Here is a 13,667-nt window from a genome sequence, read left to right as displayed (position 1 = left end):
CATTATGGGGTATTTGTGTGTCAGGCCAGTGACCAACAAAATCTCAATGTAATCCATTTTAAATTCAGGTTGTAACACAACACAATGTGGGGAAAGTCAAGGTGTGTGAATCGCTTCTGAAGGTGCTGTATGGCTCTTTTACTAAGGTCTGGCGTGGCGCCTTCCTATTGGCTGATTTAATCCTGTCTCAGCCAACTACATTCAGAGGAGCCACCGTCTTGGAGTTGGGGGCAGGGACTGGGCTGACCAGCGTAGTCATGGCAACGGTGGCCAAAACAGTGTACTGCACAGGTGAGGTACCGTCAGGTAAACCAGGGGTCTTCGCCCCCCTGGGGGCCTCATGTATACATTTTGCTGTGTAAACGCCACATTAAATATCTACGTGCGCCATTTCTGAGAAGAATAGGTAACTCCGCCAGGACAATGAGGCCCGATGTTATTGTATTTCTATCTGCTATGTTATTGTATTTCTATCTGCTATGTTATTGTATTTCTATCTGCTATATAGGTAACTCCGCCTGGACAATGAGGCCCTATGTTATTGTATTTCTATCTGCTATGTTATTGTATTTCTATCTGCTATGTTATTGTATTTCTATCTGCTATATAGGTAACTCCACCTGGACAATGAGGCCCTATGTTATTGTATTTCTATCTGCTATGTTATTGTATTTCTATCTGCTATGTTATTGTATTTCTATCTGCTATGTTATTGTATTTCTATCTGCTATATAGGCAACTCCGCCTGGACAATGAGGCCCTATGTTAGTGTATTTCTATCTGCTATGTTATTGTATTTCTATCTGCTATGTTATTGTATTTCTATCTGCTATGTTATTGTATCTCTATCTGCTATGTTATTGTATTTCTATCTGCTATGTTATTGTATTTCTATCTGCTATGTTATTGTATTTCTATCTGCTATGTTATTGTATTTCTATCTGCTATGTTATTGTATTTCTATCTGCTATGTTATTGTATTTCTATCTGCTATGTTATTGTATTTCTATCTGCTATGTTATTGTATTTCTATCTGCTGTATAGGTAACTCCGCCTGGACAATGAGACCCCATGTTATTGTATTTCTATCTGCTATGTTATTGTATTTCTATCTGCTATGTTATTGTATTTCTATCTGCTATATAGGTAACTCCACCTGGACAATGAGGCCCTATGTTATTGTATTTCTATCTGCTATGTTATTGTATTTCTATCTGCTATGTTATTGTATTTCTATCTGCTATGTTATTGTATTTCTATCTGCTATATAGGCAACTCCGCCTGGACAATGAGGCCCTATGTTAGTGTATTTCTATCTGCTATGTTATTGTATTTCTATCTGCTATGTTATTGTATTTCTATCTGCTATGTTATTGTATCTCTATCTGCTATGTTATTGTATTTCTATCTGCTATGTTATTGTATTTCTATCTGCTATGTTATTGTATTTCTATCTGCTATGTTATTGTATTTCTATCTGCTATGTTATTGTATTTCTATCTGCTATGTTATTGTATTTCTATCTGCTATGTTATTGTATTTCTATCTGCTGTATAGGTAACTCCGCCTGGACAATGAGACCCCATGTTATTGTATTTCTATCTGCTATGTTATTGTATTTCTATCTGCTATGTTATTGTATTTCTATCTGCTATATAGGTAACTCCACCTGGACAATGAGGCCCTATGTTATTGTATTTCTATCTGCTATGTTATTGTATTTCTATCTGCTATGTTATTGTATTTCTATCTGCTATGTTATTGTATTTCTATCTGCTATATAGGCAACTCCGCCTGGACAATGAGGCCCTATGTTAGTGTATTTCTATCTGCTATGTTATTGTATTTCTATCTGCTATGTTATTGTATTTCTATCTGCTATGTTATTGTATTTCTATCTGCTATGTTATTGTATTTCTATCTGCTATGTTATTGTATTTCTATCTGCTATGTTATTGTATTTCTATCTGCTATGTTATTGTATTTCTATCTGCTATGTTATTGTATTTCTATCTGCTATGTTATTGTATTTCTATCTGCTATGTTATTGTATCTCTATCTGCTATGTTATTGTATTTCTATCTGCTATTTTATTGTATTTCTATCTGCTATGTTATTGTATTTCTATCTGCTATGTTATTGTATTTCTATCTGCTATGTTATTGTATTTCTATCTGCTATGTTATTGTATTTCTATCTGCTATGTTATTGTATTTCTATCTGCTATAGCCTGGGCTCTGAGATTCATTAGGCTGTGATGTTGTGCTCCTGTCGCAAAGCAATACTGACGCATATACTATACTTTTACATAAGCTACCGGTCTATTTACTATGTTTGGAAGAATGCTTCTTTTTTTTTATCAGTAATTTATGCTGTATTTGAAACCAAGGACTGTGACCGTTTCTGAAAGAGAAAACAATGTTAAATTGTTGTGGACCTGTCAGCAGAACATCTACAGAGCCTTCGGAAAGTGTTCCGACCCCTTGACCTTTTCCACATTCTGTTCCGTTACAGCCGTATTCTAAAACGGATTAAATTGTTGTTGTTGTTCCCCCTCATCAATCTACACACAATACCCCGTAATGACATCACATTACCCCGTAATGACATCACAATACCCCATAATGACATCACAATACCCCGTAATGACATCACAATACCCCGTAATGACATCACAATACCCCGTAATGACAAAGTGAAAACGGGTTTTTAGAATTGTTTTAAAATAAACACAAATAAGACTACCTTCTGTACACCCCCCCCCTCCTTGTCACAACATAACTGATTGGCTCAAACAAATTAAGAAGGAAAGAGACTCCACAAATTAACTTCTAACAAGGCACACCTGTTCAATAAAATGCATTCAATGGGACAACCTCGTGAAGCTGGTTGAGAGAAGGCCAAGAGTGTTCAGAGCTGTCATCAAGGCAAAGAGTGGCTACTTTGAAGGATATCAAATATATTTTGATTAGTTTAACACTTTTTTTTTTTGTTGCTTACTACATGATTCCATATGTGTTATTTCATAGTTTTGATGTCTCCACTATTATTTTATAATGTAGAAAATGTTAAAAAGAAAGAAAAACCCTTGAATGCGTAGGTGTGTCCAAACTGTTGCCTGGTACTGTACTAGTCTACTCTGTTGAATTAAATAAGAGATGTACATAGACCTGTAGATAATGGTGACCCTCGTGGTGACCCTCCGATGGCCCTGTATATTACCACACTATGAGGTTGGAATGATACTGTGTCATTGGGGAAATCATAATCATGTCCTTTTAGTATAAGAGCTGTTTGAAAAGACCGCCTGACATTTCAGCCTGTTTTGGTGTCATCACCTCTCCCCCAATAACATCTAGTTTCCCCCTCCCCAACTCAGACCCCTCTGACAGTCCTAGTGTTCAACACCTCTCTCCCAATAACATCTAGTTTTCCCCTCCCAACTCAGACCCCTCTGACAGTCCTAGTGTTCAACACCTCTCTCCCAATAACATCTAGTTTTCCCTCCCCAACTCAGACCCCTCTGACAGTCCTAGTGTTCAACACCTCTCTCCCAATAACATCTAGTTTTCCCCTCCCAACTCAGACCCCTCTGACAGTCCTAGTGTTCAACACCTCTCTCCCAATAACATCTAGTTTTCCCTCCCCAACTCAGACCCCTCTGACAGTCCTAGTGTTCAACACCTCTCTCCCAATAACATCTAGTTTCCCCTCCCAACTCAGACCCCTCTGACAGTCCTAGTGTTCAACACCTCTCTCCCAATAACATCTAGTTTTCCCTCCCCAACTCAGACCCCTCTGACAGTCCTAGTGTTCAACACCTCTCTCCCAATAACATCTAGTTTTCCCTCCCCAACTCAGACCCCTCTGACAGTCCTAGTGTTCAACACCTCTCTCCCAATAACATCTAGTTTTCCCTCCCCAACTCAGACCCCTCTGACAGTCCTAGTGTTCAACACCTCTCTCCCAATAACATCTAGTTTTCCCTCCCCAACTCAGACCCCTCTGACAGTCCTAGTGTTCAACACCTCTCTCCCAATAACATCTAGTTTTCCCCTCCCCAACTCAGACCCCTCTGACAGTCCTAGTGTTCAACACCTCTCTCCCAATAACATCTAGTTTTCCCCTCCCCAACTCAGACCCCTCTGACAGTCCTAGTGTTCAACACCTCTCTCCCAATAACATCTAGTTTTCCCCTCCCAACTCAGACCCCTCTGACAGTCCTAGTGTTCAACACCTCTCTCCCAATAACATCTAGTTTTCCCCTCCCAACTCAGACCCCTCTGACAGTCCTAGTGTTCAACACCTCTCTCCCAATAACATCTAGTTTCCCCTCCCCAACTCAGACCCCTCTGACAGTCCTAGTGTTCAACACCTCTCTCCCAATAACATCTAGTTTTCCCTCCCCAACTCAGACCCCTCTGACAGTCCTAGTGTTCAACACCTCTCTCCCAATAACATCTAGTTTCCCTCCCCAACTCAGACCCCTCTGACAGTCCTAGTGTTCATCACCTCTCTCCCAATAATAGTTAGTTTTCCCCTCCCAACTCAGACCCCTCTGACAGTCCTAGTGTTCAACACCTCTCTCCCAATAACATCTAGTTTCCCCTCCCCAACTCAGACCCCTCTGACAGTCCTAGTGTTCAACACCTCTCTCCCAATAACATCTAGTTTTCCCCTCCCCAACTCAGACCCCTCTGACAGTCCTAGTGTTCAACACCTCTCTCCCAATAACAGTTAGTTTCCCCTCCCCAACTCAGACCCCTCTGACAGTCCTAGTGTTCAACACCTCTCTCCCAATAACATCTAGTTTCCCCTCCCCAACTCAGACCCCTCTGACAGTCCTAGTGTTCAACACCTCTCTCCCAATAACATCTAGTTTCCCCTCCCCAACTCAGACCCCTCTGACAGTCCTAGTGTTCAACACCTCTCTCCCAATAACATCTAGTTTTCCCCTCCCCAACTCAGACCCCTCTGACAGTCCTAGTGTTCAACACCTCTCTCCCAATAACATCTAGTTTTCCCTCCCCAACTCAGACCCCTCTGACAGTCCTAGTGTTCAACACCTCTCTCCCAATAACATCTAGTTTTCCCCTCCCCAACTCAGACCCCTCTGACAGTCCTAGTGTTCAACACCTCTCTCCCAATAACATCTAGTTTTCCCCTCCCAACTCAGACCCCTCTGACAGTCCTAGCAAAATTATTGCTTGAGAAATTGCAGTTTTCTAAGAAGCAATTTTTGTCGCTTTTTTTTTTGTCATTGAAACCAATCACAGTAAGGTACTTAAATGATAATTATTGCACTTGTATTAAAGTGCTCTTCTGGAGAGGGAAAGAACATTTCAAAGGGCAAGATAATTCCAAGCTACTCTGCCTGTCTTTCTGCCTGCCTACCTGCCTGCCTGTCTGCCTGCCTGTCTGTCTGCTTGTCTGCGTAGACCGGGAAACATCATATTAAATAGACTGTTCTTCTGAATGTATTCAGAGAATGAAAATTCCATTTACTTCTAAGGTCAGAGAATGAAAATTCAATTTACTTCTCAAGTCTGGGTGAGTAATAGTGCTACTGCCTATCATCTCTGATACAGAAACCATTCTACATGGTCACCATGCTTCACTGATCCAAGGTCAGAATCATCTCTGATACAGAAACCATTCTAAATGGTCACCGTGCTTCACTAATCCAAGGTCAGAATCATCTCTGATACAGAAACCATTCTACATGGTCATCATGCTTCACTGATCCAAGGTCAGAATCATCTCTGATACAGAAACCATTCTAAATGGTCACCGTGCTTCACTGATCCAAGGTCAGAATCATCTCTGATACAGAAACCATTCTACATGGTCACCATGCTTCACTGATCCAAGGTCAGAATCATCTCTGATACAGAAACCATTCTCCATGGTAGCCACCATGCTTCCCTGATCCAAGGTCAGAATCATCTCTGATACTGAATCCATTCTCCATGGTAGCCACCATGCTTCACTGATCCAAGGTCAGAATCATCTCTGATAGAGAAATCATTCTCCATGGTAGCCACCATGCATCACTGATCCAAGGTCAGAATCATCTCTGATACAGAATCCATTCTACATGGTCACCGTGCTTCACTGATCCAAGGTCAGAATCATCTCTGATACAGAAACCATTCTACATGGTCACCATGCTTCACTGATCCAAGGTCAGAATTATCTCTGATACTGAATCCATTCTCCATGGTAGCCACCATGCTTCACTGATCCAAGGTCAGAATCATCTCTGATACAGAATCCATTCTACATGGTCACCGTGCTTCACTGATCCAAGGTCAGAATCATCTCTAATACAGAAACCATTCTACATGGTCATCATGCTTCACTGATCCAAGGTCAGAATCATCTCTGATACAGAAACCATTCTACATGGTCACCATGCTTCACTGATCCAAGGTCAGAATCATCTCTGATACAGAAACCATTCTCCATGGTAGCCACCATGCTTCACTGATCCAAGGTCAGAATCATTGTAAGAATTGATGAGTTGGTAGCAAGGTGTTCCTAATGAAGGTCTCTTATTGGTCTTGTTTGTTCTATTACCAATGTTGTGTTTTAGAATGTTGGACGCCCGACGTCTCTGTAATGTTTCTAATTTCAAAGTTACGTAAACGGTGTGTCAAAATCCCAATATCTGTGTAACGTTGTGTTGCAGACGTTGGGGAGGACCTACTGAGCATGTGCCAGAAGAACGTGACGCTGAACAGACACCTGATGGAACCTGCAGGTGAGCCAACATTGAACAGTTAGACAATGTGTAGCGAGAGAACGTTACTTAAACAACGTTTTTTTGCACACACCGGGTTGCCGGCAAACATGTGACCAGCTGGCATTTTCAATCAGGTCGGCCAGCACCTCACCACTTTTGATTTAGTTTAATAAAAAATATTTATGAAAAGCGTTAAGATAAAGTACAAAGTCATGTTTTTTTTAGACTGATTTACCTCATGATTTGTCAACATGGGGGTGCTGCAGGCACATGGGGGTGCTGCATGCACATGGGAGTGCTACAGGCACATAGAAGTGGGGAGTGCTACAGGAACATGGGAGTGCTACAGGCACATGGGAGCGTTGCAGGAACATGGGAGTGCTGCAGGCACATGGGAATGCTGCAGGCACATGGGAGTGTTGCAGGCACATGGGAGTGTTGCAGGCACATGGGAGTGTTGCAGGCACATGGGAGTGCTGCAGGCGCATGGGAGTGCTACAGGCGCATGGGAGTGGGGAGTGCTGCAGGCATATGGGAGTGCTGCAGGAACATGGGAGTGCTGCAGGAACATGGGAGTGCTACAGGAACATGGGAGTGCTGCAGGCACATGGGAGTGCTGCAGGCACATGGGAGTGCAGCAGGCACATGGGAGTGCTGCAGGAACATGGGAGTGCTGCAGGCACATGGGAGTGCTGCAGGCACATGGGAGTGCTGCAGGCACATGGGAGTGCAGCAGGAACATGAGTGCTGCAGGCACATGGGAGTGCTGCAGGCGCATGGGAGTGGGGAGTGCTACAGGCACATGGGAGTGCTGCAGGCACATGGGTGTGCTGCAGGCACATGGGAGTGTTGCAGGCACATGGGAGTGCTGCAGGCACATGGGAGTGCTACAGGTGCATGGGAGTGGGGAGTGTTGCAGGCACATGGGATTGCTGCAGGCATATGGGAGTGCTGCAGGAACATGGGAGTGCTGCAGGCACATGGGAGTGCTGCAGGCACATGGGAGTGCTGCAGGCACATGGGAGTGTTGCAGGCACATGGGAGTGTTGCAGGCACATGGGAGTGTTGCAGGCACATGGGAGTGCTGCAGGCACATGGGAGTGCTACAGGAACATGAGAGTGCTACAGGAACATGAGAGTGCTACATTCACATGGGATTGGGGAGTACTACAGGCCCATGGGAGTGGGGAGTGCTACAGGAACACGGGAGTGCTGCAGGAACACGGGAGTGCTGCAGGCACACGGGAGTGCTGCAGGCACACGGGAGTGCTGCAGGCACACGGGAGTGCTGCAGGCACACGGGAGTGCTGCAGGCACACGGGAGTGCTGCAGGCACACGGGAGTGCTGCAGGCACACGGGAGTGCTGCAGGCACACGGGAGTGCTGCAGGCACACGGGAGTGCTGCAGGCACACGGGAGTGCTGCAGGCACACGGGAGTGCTGCAGGCACACGGGAGTGCTGCAGGCACACGGGAGTGCTGCAGGCACACGGGAGTGCTGCAGGCACACGGGAGTGCTGCAGGCACACGGGAGTGCTGCAGGCACACGGGAGTGCTGCAGGCACACGGGAGTGCTGCAGGGACACGGGAGTGCTGCAGGGACACGGGAGTGCTGCAGGGACACGAGAGTGCTGCAGGGACACGAGAGTGCTGCAGGGACACGAGAGTGCTGCAGGGACACGAGAGTGCTGCAGGGACACGAGAGTGCTGCAGGGACACGAGAGTGCTGCAGGGACACGAGAGTGCTGCAGGGACACGAGAGTGCTGCAGGGACACGAGAGTGCTGCAGTTCCATGGGAGTGCTGCAGTTCCATGGGAGTGCTGCAGGCACATGGGGGTGTTGCAGGCACATGGGGGTGTTGCAGGCACATGGGAGTGCTGCAGTAACATGGGAGTGCTGCAGGCACATGGGATTGGGGAGTGCTACAGGCCCATGGGAGTGGAGAGTGCTGCAGGCACATGGGAGTGCTACAGGCACATGGGAGTGCTGCAGGCACATGGGAGTGTTGCAGGCACATGGGAGTGCTGCAGTAACATGGGAGTGCTGCAGGAATTTGGGAGTTCTGCAGGCACATGGGAGTGCTGCAGGCGCATGGGAGTGGGGAGTGCTACAGGCACATGGGAGTGCTGCAGGTACATGGGAGTGCTGCAGGAACATGGGAGTGCTGCAGGAACATGGGAGTGCAACAGGCATATGGGAGTGCTGCAGGAACATGGGAGTGCTGCAGGAACATGGGAGTGCTGAAGGCACATGGGAGTGCTACAGGAACATGGGAGTGCTGCAGGCACATGGGAGTGGGGAGTGCTACAGGCACATGGGAGTGGGGAGTGCTGCAGGAACATGGGAGTGCTGCAGGAACACGGGAGTGCTACAGGCACATGGGAGTGCTGCAGGAACATGGGAGTGCTGCAGGAACATGGGAGTGCTGCAGGCACATGGGAGTGCTGCAGGAACATGGGAGTGCTGCAGGCACATAGGAGTGCTGCAGGCACATGGGAGTGCTGCAGGCACATGGGAGTGCTGCAGGCACATGGGAGTGGGGAGTGCTACAGCAACATGGGAGTTTTACAGGCACATGGGAGTGCTGCAGGCACATGGCAGTGCTGCAGGCACATGGGAGTGCTACAGGAACATGGCAGTGCTGCAGGCACATGGGAGTGCTGCAGGCACATGGGAGTGGGGAGTGCTACAGGAACATGGGAGTTTTACAGGCACATGGGAGTGCTGCAGGCACATGGCAGTGCTGCAGGCACATGGGAGTGCTACAGGAACATGGCAGTGCTGCAGGCACATGGGAGTTTTACAGGCACATGGGAGTGCTGCAGGAACATGGGAGTTTTACAGGCTGTGAGTTTCTTGACCAACCAGATTCCCAGAAATCACAGGCCACGCAGGCCAGGCACTCTGTATTAGAGAATAGGCCTATTTATTTAGCCAGACGCAATGTAGAAAACGGAACGATTTCTCCTACACACAGACGCTTTCAGGAAAAACTGCGCATTTGGTATGTAACTGAGAGTCTCCTCATTGAAAACATCAGAAGCTCTTCAAAGGTAAATGATTTTATTTATTTGGTTATCTGGTTTTTGTGAAAATGTTGCGTGCTAAATGCTACTCAAAATGCTATGCTAGCTTTGCATACTCTTACACAAATTAGTGAATTTCTATGGTTCAAAAGCATATTTTGAAAATCTGAGATGACAGTGTTGTTAAGAAAAGGCTAAGCTTGAGAGCAGACCCATTATTTTCATTTTATTTGCGATTTTCAGAAATCGTTAACGTTGCGTTATGCTAATGAGCCTGAGGCTTTAGTCACGATCCCGGATCCGGGATGGGGAGTTCCAAGAGGTTAACTGGGATCAGGTGTTTAACCGGTAGGACCAGGTGTTTAACTGGTGGGATCAGGTGTTTAACTGGTGGGATCAGGTGTTTAACTGGTGGGATCAGGTGTTTAACCGGTAGGATCAGGTGTTTAACCGGTAGGATCAGGTGTTTAATCTGTAGGATCAGGTGTTTAACCTGTAGGATCAGGTGTTTAACCGGTAGGATCAGGTGTTTAACCTGTAGGATCAGGTGTTTAACCTGTAGGATCAGGTGTTTAACCGGTAGGATCAGGTGTTTAATGTTAATGATCTCCCTGCTAATTCACTCAGAGCAGACTACAGGTACAGAACACAGACAGTATGGTGCTGAATGATCTCTGTGGAACGTTAATGATCTCTGTGGAACGTTAATGATCTCTGTGGAACGTTAATGATCTCTGTGGAACGTTAATGATCTCTGTGGAAAGTTAATGATCTCTGTGGAACGTTAATGATCTCTGTGGAACGTTAACGATCTCTGTGGAACGTTAATGGTAATAAACTGTATTTATTTGTCATCTGTCCCAGTGTGCTACGATGACGACCTGACAGACGCGCTGTTCCGAACTCTGTACAGAATCTGTAACAACCTCCGTCTCCCCTGTACGACATACCTGTCTATAGAGAAGAGGTAACATACCTGTACTACATACCTGTCTATAGAGAAGAGGTAACATACCTGTACTACATACCTGTCTATAGAGAAGAGGTAACATACCTGTACTACATACCTGTCTATAGAGAAGAGGTAACATACCTGTCTATAGAGAAGAGGTAACATACCTGTACTACATACCTGTCTATAGAGAAAAGGTAACATACCTGTACTACATACCTGTCTATAGAGAAGAGGTAACATACCTGTACTACATACCTGTCTATAGAGAAGAGGTAACATACCTGTCTATAGAGAAGAGGTAACATACCTGTCTATAGAGAAGAGGTAACATACCTGCCTATAGAGAAAAGGTAACATACCTGTACTACATACCTGTCTATAGAGAAGAGGTAACATACCTGTACTACATACCTGTCTATAGAGAAGAGGTAACATACCTGTCTATAGAGAAGAGGTAACATACCTGTACTACATACCTGTCTATAGAGAAGAGGTAACATACCTGTCTATAGAGAAGAGGTAACATACCTGTCTATAGAGAAAAGGTAACATACCTGTACTACATACCTGTCTATAGAGAAGAGGTAACATACCTGTACTACATACCTGTCTATAGAGAACAGGTAACATACCTGTCTATAGAGAAGAGGTAACATACCTGTACTACATACCTGTCTATTGAGAAGAGGTAACATACCTGTACTACATACCTGTCTATAGAGAAGAGGTAACATACCTGTACTACATACCTGTCTATAGAGAAGAGGTAACATACCTGTACTACATACCTGTCTATAGAGAAGAGGTAACATACCTGTCTATAGAGAAGAGGTAACATACCTGTACTACATACCTGTCTATTGAGAAGAGGTAACATACCTGTACTACATACCTGTCTATAGAGAAGAGGTAACATACCTGTACTACATACCTGTCTATAGAGAAGAGGTAACATACCTGTCTATAGAGAAGAGGTAACATACCTGTCTATAGAGAAGAGGTAACATACCTGTACTACATACCTGTCTATAGAGAAAAGGTAACATACCTGTACTACATACCTGTCTATAGAGAAGAGGTAACATACCTGTACTACATACCTGTCTATAGAGAAGAGGTAACATACCTGTCTATAGAGAAGAGGTAACATACCTGTCTATAGAGAAAAGGTAACATACCTGTACTACATACCTGTCTATAGAGAAGAGGTAACATACCTGTACTACATACCTGTCTATAGAGAAGAGGTAACATACCTGTCTATAGAGAAGAGGTAACATACCTGTACTACATACCTGTCTATAGAGAAGAGGTAACATACCTGTCTATAGAGAAGAGGTAACATACCTGTCTATAGAGAAAAGGTAACATACCTGTACTACATACCTGTCTATAGAGCAGAGGTAACATACCTGTACTACATACCTGTCTATAGAGAACAGGTAACATACCTGTCTATAGAGAAGAGGTAACATACCTGTCTATAGAGAAGAGGTAACATACCTGTACTACATACCTGTCTATAGAGAAGAGGTAACATACCTGTCTATAGAGAAGAGGTAACATACCTGTCTATAGAGAAGAGGTAACATACCTGTACTACATACCTGTCTATAGAGAAGAGGTAACATACCTGTCTATAGAGAAGAGGTAACATACCTGTCTATAGAGAAGAGGTAACATACCTGTACTACATACCTGTCTATAGAGAAGAGGTAACATACCTGTCTATAGAGAAGAGGTAACATACCTGTCTATAGAGAAAAGGTAACATACCTGTACTACATACCTGTCTATAGAGAAGAGGTAACATACCTGTACTACATACCTGTCTATAGAGAACAGGTAACATACCTGTCTATAGAGAAGAGGTAACATACCTGTACTACATACCTGTCTATAGAGAAGAGGTAACATACCTGTACTACATACCTGTCTATAGAGAAGAGGTAACATACCTGTACTACATACCTGTCTATAGAGAAGAGGTAACATACCTGTACTACATACCTGTCTATAGAGAAGAGGTAACATACCTGTACTACATACCTGTCTATAGAGAAGAGGTAACATACCTGTACTACATACCTGTCTATAGAGAAGAGGTAACATACCTGTACTACATACCTGTCTATTGAGAAGAGGTAACATACCTGTACTACATACCTGTCTATAGAGAAGAGGTAACATACCTGTACTACATACCTGTCTATAGAGAAGAGGTAACATACCTGTACTACATACCTGTCTATAGAGAAGAGGTAACATACCTGTACTACATACCTGTCTATAGAGAAGAGGTAACATACCTGTACTACATACCTGTCTATAGAGAAGAGGTAACATACCTGTACTACATACCTGTCTATAGAGAAGAGGTAACATACCTGTCTATAGAGAAGAGGTAACATACCTGTCTATAGAGAAGAGGAAACATACCTGTACTACATACCTGTCTATAGAGAAGAGGAAACATACCTGTACTACATACCTGTCTATAGAGAAGAGGTAACATACCTGTACTACATACCTGTCTATAGAGAAGAGGTAACATACCTGTACTACATACCTGTCTATAGAGAAGAGGTAACATACCTGTACTACATACCTGTCTGTAGAGAAGAGATAACATACCTGTACTACATACCTGTCTGTAGAGAAGAGGTAACATACCTGTACTACATACCTGTCTATAGAGAAGAGGTAACATACATGTACTACATACCTGTCTATAGAGAAGAGGTAACATACCTGTACTACATACCTGTCTATAGAGAAGAGGTAACATACCTGTCTATAGAGAAGAGGTAACATACCTGTACTACATACCTGTCTATAGAGAAGAGATAACATACCTGTACTACATACCTGTCTATAGAGAAGAGGTAACATACCTGTACTACATACCTGTCTATAGAGAAGAGGTAACATACCTGTACTA

General features: G+C 44.2%; 1 protein-coding gene across 2 annotated transcripts in view; it reads left to right on the top strand.

The window, feature by feature from the left end:
* LOC135554810 (methyltransferase-like protein 22) overlaps positions 1-13,667 on the top strand; it is a 47,967-nt gene that overhangs the window by 12,561 nt on the left and 21,739 nt on the right. For both annotated transcript variants that reach the window (XM_064987252.1, XM_064987251.1), the window contains exons 6-8: positions 147-291; positions 6,692-6,763; positions 10,636-10,738. In XM_064987252.1, coding sequence (XP_064843324.1) covers positions 147-291; positions 6,692-6,763; positions 10,636-10,738 — 320 coding nt within the window. The remainder of the gene's footprint in view (positions 1-146; positions 292-6,691; positions 6,764-10,635; positions 10,739-13,667) is intronic.

Source organism: Oncorhynchus masou, chromosome 14 (assembly GCF_036934945.1).
Source record: "Oncorhynchus masou masou isolate Uvic2021 chromosome 14, UVic_Omas_1.1, whole genome shotgun sequence".
Classification (NCBI taxonomy): Eukaryota; Metazoa; Chordata; class Actinopteri; order Salmoniformes; family Salmonidae; genus Oncorhynchus; species Oncorhynchus masou.
This window is presented reverse-complemented; position numbering and strand designations above follow the sequence as displayed.